Source organism: Rhynchophorus ferrugineus, unplaced genomic scaffold, assembly GCF_030347505.1.
Source record: "Rhynchophorus ferrugineus isolate W39M unplaced genomic scaffold, kcgeb_rfMv2 rfM4, whole genome shotgun sequence".
Classification (NCBI taxonomy): domain Eukaryota; kingdom Metazoa; phylum Arthropoda; class Insecta; order Coleoptera; family Curculionidae; genus Rhynchophorus; species Rhynchophorus ferrugineus.
Genome location: NW_027472583.1, coordinates 45,359,269 through 45,377,992, shown reverse-complemented (window position 1 = coordinate 45,377,992; position 18,724 = coordinate 45,359,269). Strand labels below are relative to the sequence as shown.

The 18,724-nt window shown below is 31.4% G+C and overlaps 1 protein-coding gene across 1 annotated transcript; it reads right to left on the bottom strand.

Annotated features, from left to right (window-relative positions):
• Positions 1-1,472: 1,472 nt before the first annotated feature.
• LOC143196016 (uncharacterized) lies at positions 1,473-10,945 on the bottom strand. The gene is made up of 2 exons (XM_076403597.1): positions 10,718-10,945; positions 1,473-2,039 (listed from the first exon to the last, which is right to left on the bottom strand). Exons 1-2 carry the CDS (start codon positions 10,775-10,777, stop codon positions 1,641-1,643), a joined length of 459 nt encoding a protein of 152 aa, XP_076259712.1. The 5' UTR covers positions 10,778-10,945; the 3' UTR covers positions 1,473-1,640.
• Positions 10,946-18,724: the final 7,779 nt, after the last annotated feature.

The window sequence follows — 18,724 nt, the reverse complement described above, 5'->3', positions numbered from 1 at the left end:
CGATTATAGCTGTCCGAGATAATAGTGAAGAAACCTCACGAAAATTACAACAGGCAAGTGACAATATAAATAATTGGACACAAGCTTGGAAAATAAAAATTAACGAAAGTAAATCTGTGCATGTTCACCTACAATCAGATAGTACAAGCACCAATAACATTAAATAATACCATCATTCTATATAGAAACAACGCTAAATATCTCGGAATGAATCCTGATGCAAAACTTGGATGCTTGCACTTCCTGTTCATAAATCTTTTGGATATTCTGATGTTTCTCGATTTTATACCACAGTAGTAAGTATAAAATATCATTCAAAGTTAAGATTAATATACATTATTGTTGCTTATACATTATTATTGTTTATTTATATTAAAATTATATCACATAAGATTCCATAAGTAATGAGCATTAAATAAGAATATGGTAGGAAATGTCAAAATAATAATAGTATTTTATAATGTAGATCATTATTAAGTCATATAACATTAGAAATACTAGCCAATTGATGACATTCACAATAAAATCCTTCGTTATTCAACTTTTCCTCCATTGATAGACTAACAGTGTATTAAAACTGTAAACTTATGTGTTGCTAATTATATTGTAAGTAAAGTGTATGTAGTTGTATTAAAGGTATACAATATTAGAACTGATTTTATTTATTTGTTAGATATAAAAATTGAATATATACATTTTTATGTTGCGTTTTATATTGTTTGTACTTATTTTAAATCATTTTTTAATTGTTATAAGTACTGGTGACTCATCAACCCACGTACAATGTTGAAAAATGTGTGATTTCTAGTGAGCCCTTTTTGAGTTTTTTCTTGTTTGAAACACTCTAAGATGCATTAAGTAAGTTTTATTTCTATTTGTTCTCATTCATTTATTATATATAACTAATTGTATAACATTAATTGTTGTTTCTTTGTAGAATAAGTGGTAATAGGTAGAAGATGTAGAATAAGTTATCTTAAGTGGATTATAAGAGAGGCTGCCGATTCGTGGTAACAATAGTAAATAGCAACAACCAGAGTTATTTCCAGGTGTGGGAACTTAGAGAACCGGCACTTCCTCTTCATACATTTTTTGGATATCCTGATGTTTCTCAATTTTATACCACAACAGTAAGTATAAATTATCGTTCAAAGTTAAGATTAATCTACATTATTGTTGCTTATACATTATTATTATTTGTTTATCAAAATTATATCATATAAGTTGACAATAAATAAGTTGGTAATAAATAATGATGTCGTAGGAAATGTCAAAATAATAGTATTTTACAATGTAGACATTGTTAAGCCGTATAACATTAGAAATACTAGCCAATTGATGACACTGTCAATAAAATCCTTCGTTATTTAACTTTTCCTCCATTGCTTCACTAACAGTTTATTATAAATATAAACTTTGGTGTTATTAATCATATTAAAAGAAAATTGTATGTAATTGTAATGAAGGTACACTAAATTAGAACTGATTTTATTTATTTGTTAGATATAAAAAATTAAATATATACATTTTTAATTGAGTTTTATATTGTTTGTATTTCTTTGTACTTATTTTAAAACTTATTTACTACATTATAACTTAAAACTGTAACGAAAACTCCAAGTTTGTCCTCATTCACAGTACTATTGGACGTCGTTCTCATCCTCGCCGTTTACTGCTTCGACCGTCCTTAAAGCGTCTAAGATACAAGATAAGTTTTGAAAACATAAATCACCGGGATCTTTCGATTTGATATATTTGCAATGCTCGAGGGCGTCCAAGTCGTCGATGTTATAGAACTCGGTCAAGAACAGGAACAAATTGTCGTAGAGCATTCGGGAACCGTCTAATGAAAGGAATCCCTGTTTCCTGTAGCTGCACTCGAGGAATTTCTTGTACTTTTTATCGTCGTGCGGAAGCACTTGTGTCTTGAGAACCTCCTCGATTATGCTTTTCTCAATCTTCACTTCATCGATGCATTTCAGGGCTATACGGTTTCTTTCTTCTTCGGACGGAAGTTGGAAAGCAGGTGGTGGAGCAGGCTGTAAAATATATCATTTGTAAATACATTGATAAGAAATTAACTATAGTTTTACATCAACTGATTTTGTAAATAATGGATCGAAAGGTAATTGTATTCTCAAGTAAGGTATTTAAATATAAACTATTTTTAATTAATGACATAAGACATAAGTAAAAAGAGTTGAAATAAAATTGTAGATATATAAAATATACAGCTATAGTCCGTTCAATAAAATAGTGAATTTATGTCATCTAAATTTATGTCGTTGAAACAGCAATGTTGCCGCATTAACTTTAAATTTTATTTGACAACCAGGCGAATTTTGTAAGGTGGTTCGGTTACATGTTCGAACGCATCAGAGGGCATTCTATATCTTTTTAGCTAGAATAAAATGAGAAGGAAAATGTTGTCTAATTTTAATAGGAATTTATAAAGTGTGATAGATAACACATTCGACATCATAATGACGTGAGGTCTGTTATTTTGAATAGACTACAGTATAGCTCATGGAATAAAACGACCAATTTACGTCATTATAAAATTGTAAAATTCATTTTAAACCCCGAGCCGATTTTTTCGTTTTGTTTTATTGTAGTGGAAAAGAGATAGAATGCTGTTTGATGCGTCGAAACACATAACCAAATTAGTCTATAAAAGTCTATTTGAGTTGGTACCAGTAGACTATGTTGTCAAATGTATGCAAAATTCTTCGATACATTAGTGGTAATAATTAGAGGTTATAAACCCGCACATGTTGTTTTGTCTTGCTTGTTTTGATTGTATCTATTTGGCATCATTGTGACATATGGACGTCGTACATTTTGGTAGGCACAAATATGTTTTCCAATGACATTTAAGAATAGCTTTGAAAAGAAAAATTTTCAAATTCAAAAAAGGATTTAACACAAAGAAGTGCGAAATATATTCCATCTTTGGACTGCTATTTTGATCTTCTCCTTGAGTTCTGGTATATTGTTTGTTAGTAAATAAAATACTAGATATGTTAAGATAAAAAATACTTTTTTAACAATTTATATAGAAGCAATTATGAATTATTAAATATTGAATTTTTTCCAGTGGTTGAAAGCAAAGAATTTTGGATTCCAGGGAAAATCATAATATACTAAAATATCATTATCCTCAAGGAAGCAAAAAGGTACCGAAATCTGTATAAATTATAAATGATAATAAAACATGGTACTTTCAATTCCATCTACAGATCCAACTCCAGACTCTTTTCCTTATTCTGGAGTGATCAGTTAGATTAGTCCTTTATTAAAATGACTTGCGGTTAAAGTCAAAAAAGTTTTTAGGTAATACACGCCGAGGAGCAGCTAGTACAATGGAACATGTTTGTGAAGCTCTTCACAAACCAAATTCCAATCTCTTGGTGTTTGTTTCGCCATGAACTACGGAGCATTAAGAAGCTCATGAACTTTCTTAGAGTGGAAGACCAGAAGTTGGCCAAGTTGTCCGTCGGATACGTATTTGTACCAGACTTGACCCCCGTACAAGCATATTGATCTAATCGACATGTATAGATATAATATAATTATATCACTAAGAGATAGAATTAAGTTGTTATTAAACCAATCTGCTTTAACTAATTAAACCATTTTCTTAACTACGCTAGATTTTTTTTTTAATTTAATTATTACATTGTTAATAGTCGTTTCCGACTAACCTACAATTTGTCTTTATGATAACTTAAATATAGGTGTATAACTAGGAGGACCCATCGGCCCTGTCTCAGTCTCTGGTGAAATAATGTTTATACATGTCACTGCTGTGTCAATACTTCACAATACTTCTCAGGACTTTGTTCAGATAAATTTGTATTTTGTTTATGTTACTCTTTGCAGAACATCCCCATAATTGAACTTCGTATGTCCACATAGGTTTCAGTATTTGCTTATATAATAGCAATTTATTATGTACTGCTATTTGAGATTCTCTTCCAGTTAGCCAATACATTTTCCTATATTTCAATTCCAGTACTTTTCTTTTCTTCTTTATATGTTACTTCTAGCGAAGTTTTGCATCAAGATTCATTCGGAGATATTGAGATATCCGTTGTTGCTATATGGAATGATAGTATTATTTAATGTTATTGGTGCTGGTACTGCTTGCTTGTATTGCCTGATTGTAGGTGAACTGCACACGCACAGATTTACTTTCGTTAATTTTTATTTTCCAAGCTTGTGTCCAATTATTTATATTGTCACTTGCCTGTTGTAATTTTCGTGTGGATTCTTCATTATTGTCTCCGATCGCAGTATCATCAGGAAATGTAGCCAGCTTAATATTCTCCGTTAGTGGTATATCACAAGTTTAGAGTGGATAAAACATTGGCCTCAGTACGCTTCCTTGTAGTACAACTGCTTTAGCTTCTTTTATTGTAGAGTAAGCTTCTTCTAGTTTAACTTTAAACATTCTGGCTGTTATGTACGATTTTAATAGTTCGGTGTGTTGTTTTGGTAATATTTTCTAGAGTTTATCAACAAGGGCTTCATGCCAAACCTTATCGAAGGCTTGTGCTACATCTAAGAATATGGCTGAGCATACTTTTTACTTTCGTAGGTTTTTTCAATAGTATGTATTATTATGTAAACATGGTCAATGTCAATAAGTTAATAAACCCATCGTGGCATTTAGCTGATATTTTCATGCACATCACTGGTCGGATTACTGCCAATGAATATTTGGACATCGTCAATAATGAAGTTCTTATTATGTCTACATATTTTTGTCAAACACTGCCATATCCAAATATGATCATGCGCTCATCCACACGTCCTAAAAATGTTCAGCTTTGGTTTCAAAATCATCGTGGTATCATCAAACATCTTGCCTGCGTAGAACAATCGCCAGATTTCAACGTAATTGTACCATTATGGGGAGTCAGAAAAGCAGAGAGCATTTTGGTGCAAGAAGGAGACATAATTTCCTGGAAACTATTCAAATACTCTACTATTCCGCTATTATTCCTTTTATTACTTGCCTTATTAATAAATATATAATATGTATAATGTCAGCTGTGCATATTATTTTGTCCATCCCTTGTATCTATGATTTATATATTATATATTTATATATATGTTCAAGGTATATTTACTAAAACCTTAATACTGAGTTATGTGAGTAGTAAATGTCGTAATTTTTAGTTTAATATATACCAAAAGAAATTTAATGTCGACGACCTGTACCTTATCAGTGATATTTATTGTGGTACCAACTTAATTTTTATAGAAACGAGAGACTTTGAATTATTGCAGAACTTCTTCAGAGATGAAGTAATTCCAGAGAAAGAGAGAGTCATCAAAATAATGTCTGCAAACTTTTATTTTGCACATTTCACACAGGGATAGTTATTTATTTGTTAATATACATTTCAGCTGTAGCAGTGATGCTGTTTCATTATATCCCAATACAGCTAATGTTGATGTCAATGACAAACAGCCTGGAGGGCCAAAAAGGAAATTAAGTGTAAGACAATGGACCCAGTTCGAACTCTTAAGGAGTTTTTCAAGCAGTTTGAATCAATCGCAATGAAAAAACTCTTTCTAGACGTTTATATACGACAGGAAATGTTCAAAAGGAATAAATGGCTACAACACGAATTCATTGAAAATGCAACTTCGACAGAAGCGATGCAGCATGGTAGCTGGCATAGAGCTTCGAAATATAGAAATGCGAAAATTGATTGATGATATATATTATTATTAATAAAAATTAAATATAATTACTATAACTTTCAAGTGACAAAACGAACAGAATTATTATTGTTTAAAAACTGATAGCTGTAGAATAACCAACTTGATTGTTATGCTCTCTTGTTATGTGTGGCGCCTCTATTGAGAAACCCATTATTTATGTTATATGTATGTTAATAATACTGTACATTTTTTTGTATAGATCTGTTCTATCTCTAGTGTCTTTAGATCTTTTTATTTATTAGTTCTTATTGTTATTAGTATTTGTATCACATCTTCAGACCAAAGTTTACGTATGGCACAATATAGATCTGGAGCTTTGTAAGATATTTCGGTATGCTCTAATATACCTGTATGTCTTCAAATAGCTACATAAGATGATAAGATAAATCACGCAAATGTAAATATAGCATATATGCTACAATGTTACAATTTGCATTTTATGAATTCTTTGAGCAGTAAATAATTTATATAGAGATTTTTGAAGGAATTGAGCACCAAGTAGCTGGATGACCGTTAAGTAACATAGTAGAATTTACGGGGGCAAGATTTAATTTTATTTGGTTAAAGTAGATTGGAAAAAAAGTAATTTAGATTTTCTTTGACACTTTTAAAACCTTAATTCTGTCACTGCGAGACACCTGAGTTTTCTGGGCGAGAAACTGAGTCAAGTGTCATCAATTCCCTTTCAAGCAATTTTGACGCCAATAAGAGAGTTTTCTAAAGACTAGAATAAACAGTAGTCGCTATTTGATTGATCTATACGGCGGATGTATCAATATTTCCTAGCTACTCATATTTAGTTAGGTTGATTAGCAGCTCATGATGAACAATTGCTTTCCAGTCCAAACTCTATTATTTTTTTAATTTTTTATTCTATGGTACGTAAACAAGATTACTTTATTATGAACGCCCTAACAATAATAATTTGAAATTGCATAGCAAAATTCCTAAAATATTATTTTTATTTAGTTAACTGTATAATCATTTATAAACAAATTCGATGGTGATCATCATGATGCCAAGGTTACGCCGATTATACGCTATAAAAAATTTATTCAAATACTCGATGACCTTTTAGTTACTATTAATTTTTTTCCTATTATAATGTTAAATAATAGTGCGCTAAGAAATACATTAAATGTTACATCATAGTCTCTCATTACGATATAAATATAACAATTGAAATGGAATGCAGTGATTTATTCATTTAGAAGGGTTACAGATTACAAGTATACGAAGAATGTTACTTCATATTGTTTAGTAAATTGGCGCAAAATAAGGGTTGCTACTTAAATATATTCAAATTATTATATTAAATAAATATTATCAAAAGTAATAAATTAACAAGCCTAAATTTTATAAACACCACGTTGTTTAGCATTTGTTTAGTGGTCATCAGTAACTTGGTCGATGATATCAATATAAATGTGTAAACAAAAATTAAATTTCATCGGTATGTTATACACTAGTCTAATTTGAACCAGTCTGTGCAATTATTTTTATAATAAAAACATTGGATGGACATTAAAAATGGGTACTATTAATTGTCAATGCCAGCAGATGAAGTTCCAAGAATAGTGGACAAGCAATGAAAAAGTTGAAAAAATAGTTAAAAATCACGTCCCTCAATCACATCAAGTTTAAAGTCATGTCAGATTCCTTCTCTTTTCAAAGAAGAGGAGAAAGAAAGAGAAATATATATCAACATTAAAGATAAAATATCTATGACTGATGACTGTTATGGGCCCTCGTTTCTTAGTCTAAACAAAGTTACTTAACATCATTAATAAAAAACTAGAAAATCAAAGACATTTTTACCAAATTGTTTGTGTTTTCTTTGTTGTAGTTTATTCTTTTTAATTTATGCATATTATCCATCAATGGTGAGGCATATTGGAGTATTTATTGGAGGCTTATAGTAGTTTTATCTTTTATTTGTTGATTTTGGTAGAGGATCACTACTATAATATAAACATAAAGCTAAATCTATGACATTTTACTAACAATAGCTTTGGTTGAAAATTTATTAATTAATCTCAAAAAGCTTTCTTATATTTAATCAATATTTACATGGATTGGCAAATATTTATTAATTCCAATATATAATAAAGGAGAAGAAAGTGGAGTATAGCTCCACACCCTGTACAGATCTTTACTCTATACAGTGCCAAAACTAAGATCTCGCTAACAACTGACATCACTAAGTTAAAGGTATTCAAGAAATAATTTTGAGGTTTTTTAGTTACTTCTAACACATTCTTTAAAAGTTACAGCACAAAGGAACAAATATGTATAAAGATTATCATAATAATAATGTAAACAAAGTTAAAGAATTGATTGAAATAAGCAGGTTGCAATAATGCAAAACATATTTGATATTGCTTTCAAAATCGACTTTTTGGTTAGGGAGTAGAAAGTAAGAAAAATATCAAGTAATAATTTCTGGGACCATATTAGAACCATAACATAGACCATAATACTTGCAATCACCTGGTTGCAATAGGGTACTAAAGAGCAAGAACTGCAACATGTACAATAAGAAGTGAATATCCTCACCAAAAAATTCATATAGTATACCCAAATTATGCTTGATGATATTAAATGGGACTGATGTGATTAGAAACGACAATTTCAATGCTCTTTATGAAGCTTATTTATTAATTTACAGAAACTTCAGTTTTACAATGCTATGAAAGAAATTACTTTCGATAATTCTTGGTTTTAACTTACTTTTTAAATGCACAAATTTATGGCATATGCAATCATAAGCATTATAAACACAAAAACATCTGTATTAAACGTTATTTTAATTATGTTAATATTTGCATAAGTATTAGTTGTTAATATAATTATTGTTTCTACTCTACCATTAAGGGTGTAAATTGAAAAAGATAGCGCCAGCGGGGACAAACGGGGACTCAAAATGGGAAACGCGATATTGATATGCGAAGGTAAATCACTTGTCCACAATTCCTCAATACTACATTTAAAAATTAGACACAATGACATATATTTAAGTAAGTAAAACACAACCAGCTCTGAGCTAAACAATCTCAATTTGCTGGAAGAGTTGAATTTTGCTTTTTTGCAAAATTGAAGATTGTTGCCGAAGTCAGCACGATTTTGCCTGTTCTTTAGAGGTCACAAGCATTTTCAGTAAATTAAAAGCTTTGGAAATGACTCAAAATGAATAACATTGGCCATCATATGAGTCCCCGGTCTGACGCATAGAAGGCGATACTAGATTTAAATCCATATATTTTTTAGTTAGACCTAATCCTCAAAAGATGCGTGTATAAATAGGGCAGCTATCGAATATCTTTAGTTTGTGAATTATAGCATTTTGTGTGAAGAAATTTGTTATTGTGAAAAAAATGGATAAAAAGCTATTTCGCGTGTTAATATATTGTGTAAAAATATTGCTTTTTGAAGGAAAAAATACAGTTGAAGCAAAAACTTGGCTTGATGCTGAGTTTCCGGACACTGTCCCAGGAAAATCAATCATCAAGGATTGGTATACTAAGTTTAGACGTGGTGAAATAGGCACCGAAGACGGTGAATGCAGTGGACGCCAAAAAGAGGTTGTTACCGATGATAATATTAAAAAATTCACCAAATGATTGTAAATGATCGTAAATTGAAATTGAATGAAATAGCAGACACTCTAAAGATATCAACTGAACGTGTACATCATCATATCATTCACGAATATTTGGGTATGAGAAAGCTTTGTACAAAGTGGGTGCCGCGCGAGCTGACTTGACCAAAAACAACGACGAGCTGATGATTCGGAGCAGTGTTTGAAGATGATTAAGCGTAATTAACCTGAGTTTTTGCGTCGATATGTGACAAAGGATGAAACATGGCTCCATCATTTTACTCCGAAGTCCAATCGACAGTCATCCGAGTGGACTGCACACTATGAACCATGAGAAAGAACTAAAGCATGGGAAAACGCAACAGTCAGCTAGCAAGGTTAGGGTGTCTGTATTTTGGGATGCGCATGGAATCATTTTCATTGACTATCTTGAAAAAGAAAGGACCATCAACAGGACCATCAACATAGGGTTATTGGACCGTTTGAAGGGCAAAATCGCCGAAAAACGGTCGAATTTGAAGAAAAAGAAAGCGCTGCTTCCCCAAGACAATGCATCGTGTCGAATTATTTCCTCATCTACCGTATTCTCCAGATCTGGCCCCCAGTGACTATTTCCTGTCCTCAGATCTCAAAAGAATGCTCGCTGGGAAAAAAAATTCGTCGAATGAAGAGGTGATCGCCGAAAGTGAGGCCAAAATTTTGAAGCAAAGGACAAATCATACTACAAAAATGGTATCACTCTTGAAGTGAATTATGTTGAATAAAAAAACTAATTTTGCCAAAAATTTATTTTAATATGGTAGGCCGGGGACTTTTAATTAAAAGCGGTTTAGGTCTAGGTTAAAAATTCAAACTCTAAAATGAGATATCCTACACCATTCTTAGCTTTCTCCAGATATTGTTCCCTCTGAATAACATACATTCTCTAAATAAGACATATTTTATTGAAACGAAATAGAAATGTTACCCATATTATCCACATGTTTTTGTTTAAGATCATTTAAGGTTCTGGATAGTAGTGAAGTATTTCCTCAAATAAATATGTAATAGTTTATGTGCAATAATACTTTATGTGTAATAATACTTTATGTGCAATAACAATTTTTTTCCTAATATATAAACGACGTTGTTATTTAAAAACTAAAAACAAGTCATTAAAATTCTCAATTTTCATGTGTTTGTTTTTAATAGCATTTTATTTTAATTAATGGTGAATTTAAATAAGGAATCAAGGTAGATCATTAAACCGACAATACTTTAACAACAGATAGGTTTTTCTATGAATGAAATGTCTGACGAATAGTCACAAAAAAGATGCTACGTATTGTAATTTATATTATCATCTTATTCCATAAAATCAGTGATATCAAAAATAATACTTACCTGTACATAATCTAGAAGCCATGTACACAAAACCAATGCACAGAAGAGCAAGTTTTTCATCACGAACTATGGATTATTACTGATTAACGGATAATAAGCGGCGTACTGTACACGAATGAACTTATTTGTGATAGTATACGATATTAATTGACCTTAAGCTATTTATCTGTCATTAATTTCTCGAAATGCCGAAGATAATCGACGCCTGCTGACGCTCGCATCCAATCTGAACGGATGAATTGCGTTTTTGGACATTTTATATCGCGATAAAGCGCAAACGAGTTTTGGGACCTGTCCTCGTCCTTGCTTCAACGCTTCACTTGAGGAAGTTGTAGAAGATGCTGCGATTATGATGATAATTGATGCTAAAAATGCGAGAGAGATAATAATCGCCGCTAGCCATTGAGACTAGTTATTGAATAAATGTAAAATTCAGTAATAAATATAAATTTAAATTGCTTGATATATGCGAGAATTATCAGAAATATTCCTATTATTACTTAACATGAACGTGATATTTTAATTTTCAAATATAGCTCTAATTATTTAATATGTTAAATGACCGAATATGCAAAATTGATTTCTATTAATAAATGTTTGTATGTATTTTGAGCGATATCTATTGGCGACAATATATCAATGTAACTATCTAATAAACAGCCTAAAATAAAATTATAGTTTTTAATTTAGTTCTATTAATTAGTTATTCGAAAGCTATATATAATAGAATATTCAAAATTGTATTTTAGACATTCATTAGTTTTACCTGGGTTATTGAGAAAGCTGCTACGAAAAGCAAGCAATCATCATATTGACCTATATGTTCAATGCCTGTTTGAGACTGAAGCATGTTCCGGAATGTTTCAATGTTGAATGTTGGAATGTTGCTCCAATAATTATGCTCAAATAACCTGACAAAACGACAGAACAAGCTGGGTCTTACAGGCTTATTTCGCTACTACCTGCGATACTAAAATTATTTGAGAGACTGCTGTCAAAACGTATTAAACCATACCAGATTTCCAGTTAGAATTCGAAGGAAAGAAATACTACTTTGCAATATTCCAAAACTTTAGACATAAGCTTTTGATCGGGTATGGTATTTGGGATTTGTTTACAAAATGAGCCAATTGCTATCGTGGAATTAATATCAACTGCTGGAACCATATATTTTCGAAAGAAAATGTATCCTCGCATTCTCAATACTTAATCTTATTTCGGCTGGGGTTCCAGAGGGTAGTGTCTTTGAACCATTCTTGTATCTGCTCTACACTGCTAATATCTTAGCAACAAAAGGAATAGTACTTAAAAACATCTGTCTAATCTCTGTCTAGGGATGTAGAAAAAGTACAAGTAGTAGTCAACAAGATCTAGAAATAGAGAATACAGCATAATATCTCAAAATCTATCTATGTGAATTTTTCTTTAGGGTGAAATGATAAAAATCTAATTATATCACTCGACATTCATCGCGGGAGTAGGTTAAATTGGAAATATCATGTTCAGCAATTTAGTCTCAAAGCAATTCAACGCATCAGTAATAAGTAATTGATGCTCAAGAAATTGTATTGGTTAGTCGGAAGATATGCTCAATTGGACCTAAAATCAATGAGATTGATTTATCAGTCAGTTATAAAGGTAATTTGGAATTATGGGATGCTAATATGGGGTTGCACTGAAACATCAAACCAACTAGTAATCCAACGTAGACAAAACCACAGTTTTACTATTAATTACCAATAATTATCGTTACGTAACCCGCGAGGTACGATAACCTTGAAATCGTACGGATAAAACATGAAATAAGGTTGCTAAATCACAGCAACGTGGAAGCAATACAGCTACTGGACAATATGCAGGAAATCAGAAGATTGAAGCGAACCAAACTAGATGAACTTGAATAGTGTATAAGTGTATTTTTAACTTTAGCTTAAGTAGTTTAATTTTATTTTATTTTGGAATTAATTTGTATATTAAGATTTTGGTTGAAAATTAATTAATTAATAACCTCTTACCTTACACATTGCAAGAGTTGAGAAGAGTTTTGGGAACTTATGTTGCACCCAGCGTATTTACCAAGCACAGCACCTTTTGATTACCAGTTGTTCAGATCATAGTATGGCTTGGTTTCCTGCTGTTTTTGTTTGCAGCTGAATGCTGACATCGTTCCTTCGATACGGTATCACCATGCTACCAGAGAGATGGGAAAACGTTGTGGAAAATGATGGGTACATCATTCTAATTAATATATATGTACCAATTTTTTTCAGTTCAAATCTTTAAGTGAAAAAAGTATTGCAATACATAAACCTAAGAGATATAATGGAAATACTATTTTATGATTGACTATTTGCGAGTGTAATTATATGATATTAAATATGATATAATACTGAAAAGAATAATCGCCGTCAATGCAAAAATTCACCAAACAAGTTTTGTGACGTTTGAGGGCATTCTTAAATCTCAAGGAAAAAAAGTATCGGAGAAAGTACGTATTTTCTATAGTTTATTTTGTTAACGATTGTTACATTTTCATGTATGATAAACAAAGAATTTTGAAGAATAATAAGCATAATAATGAGTACTACCTCACTCGTCCTATTCTCCAGACCTTGCTCCTTCACTTCTTGTGAAGATAATAGAAAGTGGGTCGATTCGTAGATATCCTCAAAAGATAACCCTTTTTTTTTCAACAATAAGTGGCGGTTATCGATGGACAAAAAATACATTGTTATGATTTTTTACAATAAAGCTACAAATTAAAATAAGCCTTTGAAATTAATTTATAGGCATTAATAATACAAGCGTAACAACACAACGAAACACCAATAAGTAAATGGCTGCATTTTACTGTACTTTGGTATATTTCTGGCAACACCGCATCATAGATGGGCAAATTAAAATTTAGTTAAACAAAAAAATGGTGTTTATTTGATAATGGTCCCAAAACGAAAGTGAAGTCAGTTTTACTTAATAACGGTAATATCGTATAAATGTAATAACGTATGCATCAATACTAATCGTATATCCTAAAGCAAACTTAAGATAGTATGAAATTAATGTAGGATTTAAGAAAATATAAAGATTTTAATTGAAAAATGTGTACATAGCTGTACTACTTATATCGTTTGAAAGGTGGATTCACAAAGTACTGTTGTTTGTTTTGCATATGAGAGAGCAGAGCTTAAAGAATGGAATTTGTGCTTGGCAAGCTAAATATAAAATATTTGCTTTTGATTGACACGAAGACGTTATTTTACCTCCTTTACATATAAAATTTAGCTTAAATAGATTTTAGATATTTTTTTAAATGAAATAAAAAAAAACAAAAAATATTGTTAATTAATATTACAAGGTACACTTAAAAAAGTAAAAAGTCTGAAAAGTTACAGGATGAGTAGTAGTTTCCTAGTAGTCTTCTAAGGTAGAATATGTAACTAATTTATACACAAACACACACACACATGTGTATATAGTGATTGACCAACTTAGAAATCATCCCAGAAGACATCCGGTCTTACCCAGTCTGGTTACTGGCGTGACTGGGATCATTTTCCTTGTCAATTGTTAAACAATCACAAACATAAATTTACGACCATGCAACAGGTTTCGAACCCGTGGCTATCGCAACAGTAGGAGGACCTCTGCAGTAATATAATTAGCAGTTATTAAAAAACAACAGATAAATATAACGATAATGTTTTATTTGTTTACTAATTATGAGAAGTATGTAGAGCATCTCGAAAATGTAGAACAATTTATTTTTATATTCATATAACATTCAATAACAAATTTAAGAATAGCATATTTAACTCTATATCATCGTTGCATCACTGGATGATACGGAAATTATCGTTGTATATCGAATCAAGAAATTTAGTGATACAAATGGAATAAAAATATTGTTTTGAGATATAAATTTAATACATTATTGGACTAATCAGAAAAAAAGGGCATTTTTCAAAAAATTTTTCTATATAAATCAATTTAATAACAGTAAATCAGTGTTTTGCTATTTTTATTCCTTAATATACTAAATTTTAGATGTTATATCATAATAAAGCGTATAACTATTAGTTAAATACTGCAAAAAGAGCTCTTTAGGTTTTGTGCCATAATCTTTACGTTTCTAGATGCAGCGAATCAGCATTTTACGAATGCAGCATGCATTCGATAGTGACATCCTTTTTGCAATAAAATAAGATGTTCCTTGACAATTTGGGTAAATATGCTAAACAAGCTATTACATTAAAATAAATGGGACTTGTTTGACGTTGTTGATAGATATTATTTACGTTTTGACATACTTTCACTAGTACACACTAAAACCTTTTATTTTTCCGAGTGAGTATATTTTCTACATCTTTTTAGTCATTCAACTTGCTCTTCAGTCACATTTGCCAAATATTCCGGGAAGTAGTCGAGGCGGGAATGAAGAAAATGTATTTGTAGAGCTGTTAGGCAATCTAAAGCTTGAAATGCTTTTATCACACCTTCAATCATTTGTTTATAGTTAAGGTCTTTATGGTTGCCTAAAAAATGTATCTATGACGTCTTTAAAAGCAACCCACCTTTTGTGCGGCAGTCATAAGCCGTCTAATGTATGGTCCGATGAAGTAATCTCCATCTTTCCAATATCTACTTTATGTATAGCGGTGAAAAAAGAAATTTGTTTGGAGGTACAAATGTTTCTTAGAAGACGTTGGAGAAGCAACTGTAAGCTCCCTCGACGGTCAACTCTTTTTAGTCTACTATTTGTTCGATCTCTATATCCTATAGACAAAAATGTAAGGGAATTTTGCAAACCCAGCTTGCTGTCCGAGCAAAATGCACAAAATAAAATAAAATTCTCTATAGCCAATTTCTGAAAAGACTGCATTTCATCTTTATTAGTGTTTTAAAATTATTTTCCCTTACTTTACAACAGTCCTTTTGAAATTCATTTATAGTATTTTTGGTAAAAACTAGTGCAAAAAATAATACTTGAGTGAAAAATGAAATGCGTGAAATAAACAATGTATTTATTTTAGTTTTGTTATCTTTGGAAGTAAATAAAATATTGATAATCTAAAAATAGCAAACCATAGCGATTCAACCAAATCACCTGCACACTATGATATAAGATTAGAACAATCAGCAATAACGCAAACCCCACAAACAGAATGGACTACAGTCATTAACAAAAAACGATTGAGAAGCCCAGAATCGCGAGGAATCAAACAAGGATCAGTGACTATTGGTTACAGAAACCAATAGAGACCAAAAATAGCTTTAGCAACCTGTCGAAAGTAATTGAAGAGAATATACAACCAAGCCCTGAAAAAGTTGTTCCCAAACCACAACCAATAACAGTCTATAAGGTAGGAGTAATAAAACACATCCATGACCTATTGAAAACTATCACTATGAACTACACAATTAAAACAGTGAGCTAAGAAACAATAAAAATCCAATTGTTCGAAGAGGAGCACTTTAAAGTTCTAGTAAAAGAATTAGATGAAAGAAACACCCAATACCATACATTCAGGCCAAAATCCGAGAGAACATTAAAATTCGTGTTAAAACGGTTACATCACGGGACGGACTTTAACACCATCAAGGTAGCCCTAGCTGAAAAAGGCCACGAGGTCGTAAATGTTCACAATATACGACATCGCACGACAAAAAAAACCTCTGCCTATGTTCTATATTGATTTAAAACCTAATGGAAATAATAAGGCGATGTATGAAATCACCAAATTGGAAAATAATATTATTAAATGCGAACAACCACATACAAAAATAATTCTACCACAATGAACGAGGTGCCAAGCGCACGGGCACACAAAAACTTACTCTCGCAAATCATTTAGATGCGTAAAATGTGCAGGAGATCACAAAACAGGAGATTGTATTCGTAAAGTTTGCGATCATAAAGTGAAATGTTCTAACTGTAATGGAAATCATCCAGCGAACAACAAGGGTTGCGCAGTTGACAAGCAACTACAGCAGAAATTCTATCCTGCCTTAAGAGAAAAATTAACAGCAACAAAAACAATCGAGACCTACCAGTCTACCCACCAGACCAAGTTAACCAGACATAACTTATGCCCAAATGGTTGAAAATCGTTCAGTACAAAATCGAGAAACCGCATCACAACATACTGAAACTAGCAGCGATATTTTTAGGTTAGAAAACATGATGGCCAAACTAATGGATCAAATGAGTACGATGCTCGATCAGAACCATCGTCAGCAAACTTGCCTAATGCCTACTACAAAATCGCCGTCTGGAATGCCAATGGGCTCCAACAACACGATAGGGAAATAAAAATGTTCGTAACTGAACAAAATATTGACGTTATGATGGTTTCCGAAACACAAACATTTTACGGACAATCATTATTTTAAAATTCCCAAATATAAACTTTATCATACAAATCACCCTGATGATAAAGCACTTGGAGGTACAGCCATAATCATTCGAGATGATATAAAGTATTTCGAAACAGAAAATTTCCGCAAAGACTACCTGCAAACCACCAGTATAACCATAGAGGAAGTCCATGGACCATTAACAATGTCTGCGATTTATTGCCCACCCAAACATAACAACAAGGCAGAATACTTTCAAGAATTCTTCAATACGCTAGGTAATAGATTTATAGCCGGAGAAGATTATAATGCAAAACATTTAATGTGGGGTTCAAGAATAATAACCTCAAAAGGTAGAGAACTGCTAAAAGCAATAAAGACCGATAGTTTACAACATATCTCTACTGGTGAACCAACATACTGGCCTTCAGAGAGAAATAAAGTCAGATACTATAGATTTCTGTAATAAAAAAAATATTGGTACAAAAATGTGTCATGCAGAATCATGTTTCGACCTGTCTTTTGATCATTCACCAATAATAGTAACAGTTTCTTCAAAAATTACCATCAAAGATAAACCCCCTTCTCTGTGCAATAATAGAACTAAATGGCCCTCATTTAGAGAAAACTTAGACCGAAACATCTCTCTAACCTTACCGTTACAAACTGAAATGGATATAGAAATAGCAGCAATAAACTTTACAAAAAATATACAGGAGACAGCATATTCCGCGACTCCTAACAGTGAAACATTTCCAAGAAAAAATATACATATATCATGTACAATACAAAAAAAGGTAGCAGAAAAGAGAAAATTACGACGGAAATGGCAACAGCAAAGGACTGAAGAGAATAAAAGAAAATTTAATAGGGCAATAAAAAAGTTGAAAGAACTAATTAAACCACAAACCAATTGAACTAATGAAACCAAATTGAACAAAACCGAGGCATTCAAGAATACCTAGAAAACTTGACACCAACTGAGGCTACAGATTATTCGTTGTGGAAAGCAACAAAAAAGTTAAGGAGATCCCAGCAGCATAACCCACCTATTAAAACAAACGAAAATAATTGGGCTAGAAGCAATAAAGAGAAGGCCGATATTTTCTCAAAACACTTAAAAAATATTTTTAAACCTTTCCAGTCTCAGCTACATAAAGATGAGGGAAATAAAATTACTAGCTTTCTAGATTCGCCATTTCAAATGGACTTGCCGCACGAGAAATTAACGGTCAAAAAAGTGAAACAAACAATAGTGAGAGAGATTAATATTAAAAAAGCTCATGGTTATGACTTAATTACTGGTAAATTTTTAAAAGAACTATCAGAAAATGGTATAATATTATTAACCTTTATATTTAATGTTATGCTACGAATTAATTACTTCCGTATCCTTCGTATATAGTAGAACATATAATACGTGTAGTATATAGGTTAAATATATTTTTTGTTTTTTTTATTTAGTTACTACAACGATTATTATATACATATTTTATTTTAAAACGTTTTTTTTGGGTTAAAAATCTAAGTTTGATTATTTTTTAATTTTTAGTAAGTTTCTTATTTATTTATTGAAGTCGTTTCAATTTATTTGCAAATAATATTTTATTTTTCTCTTTTTAGTGCTAGATATTTACTCAATAAATTACGAAG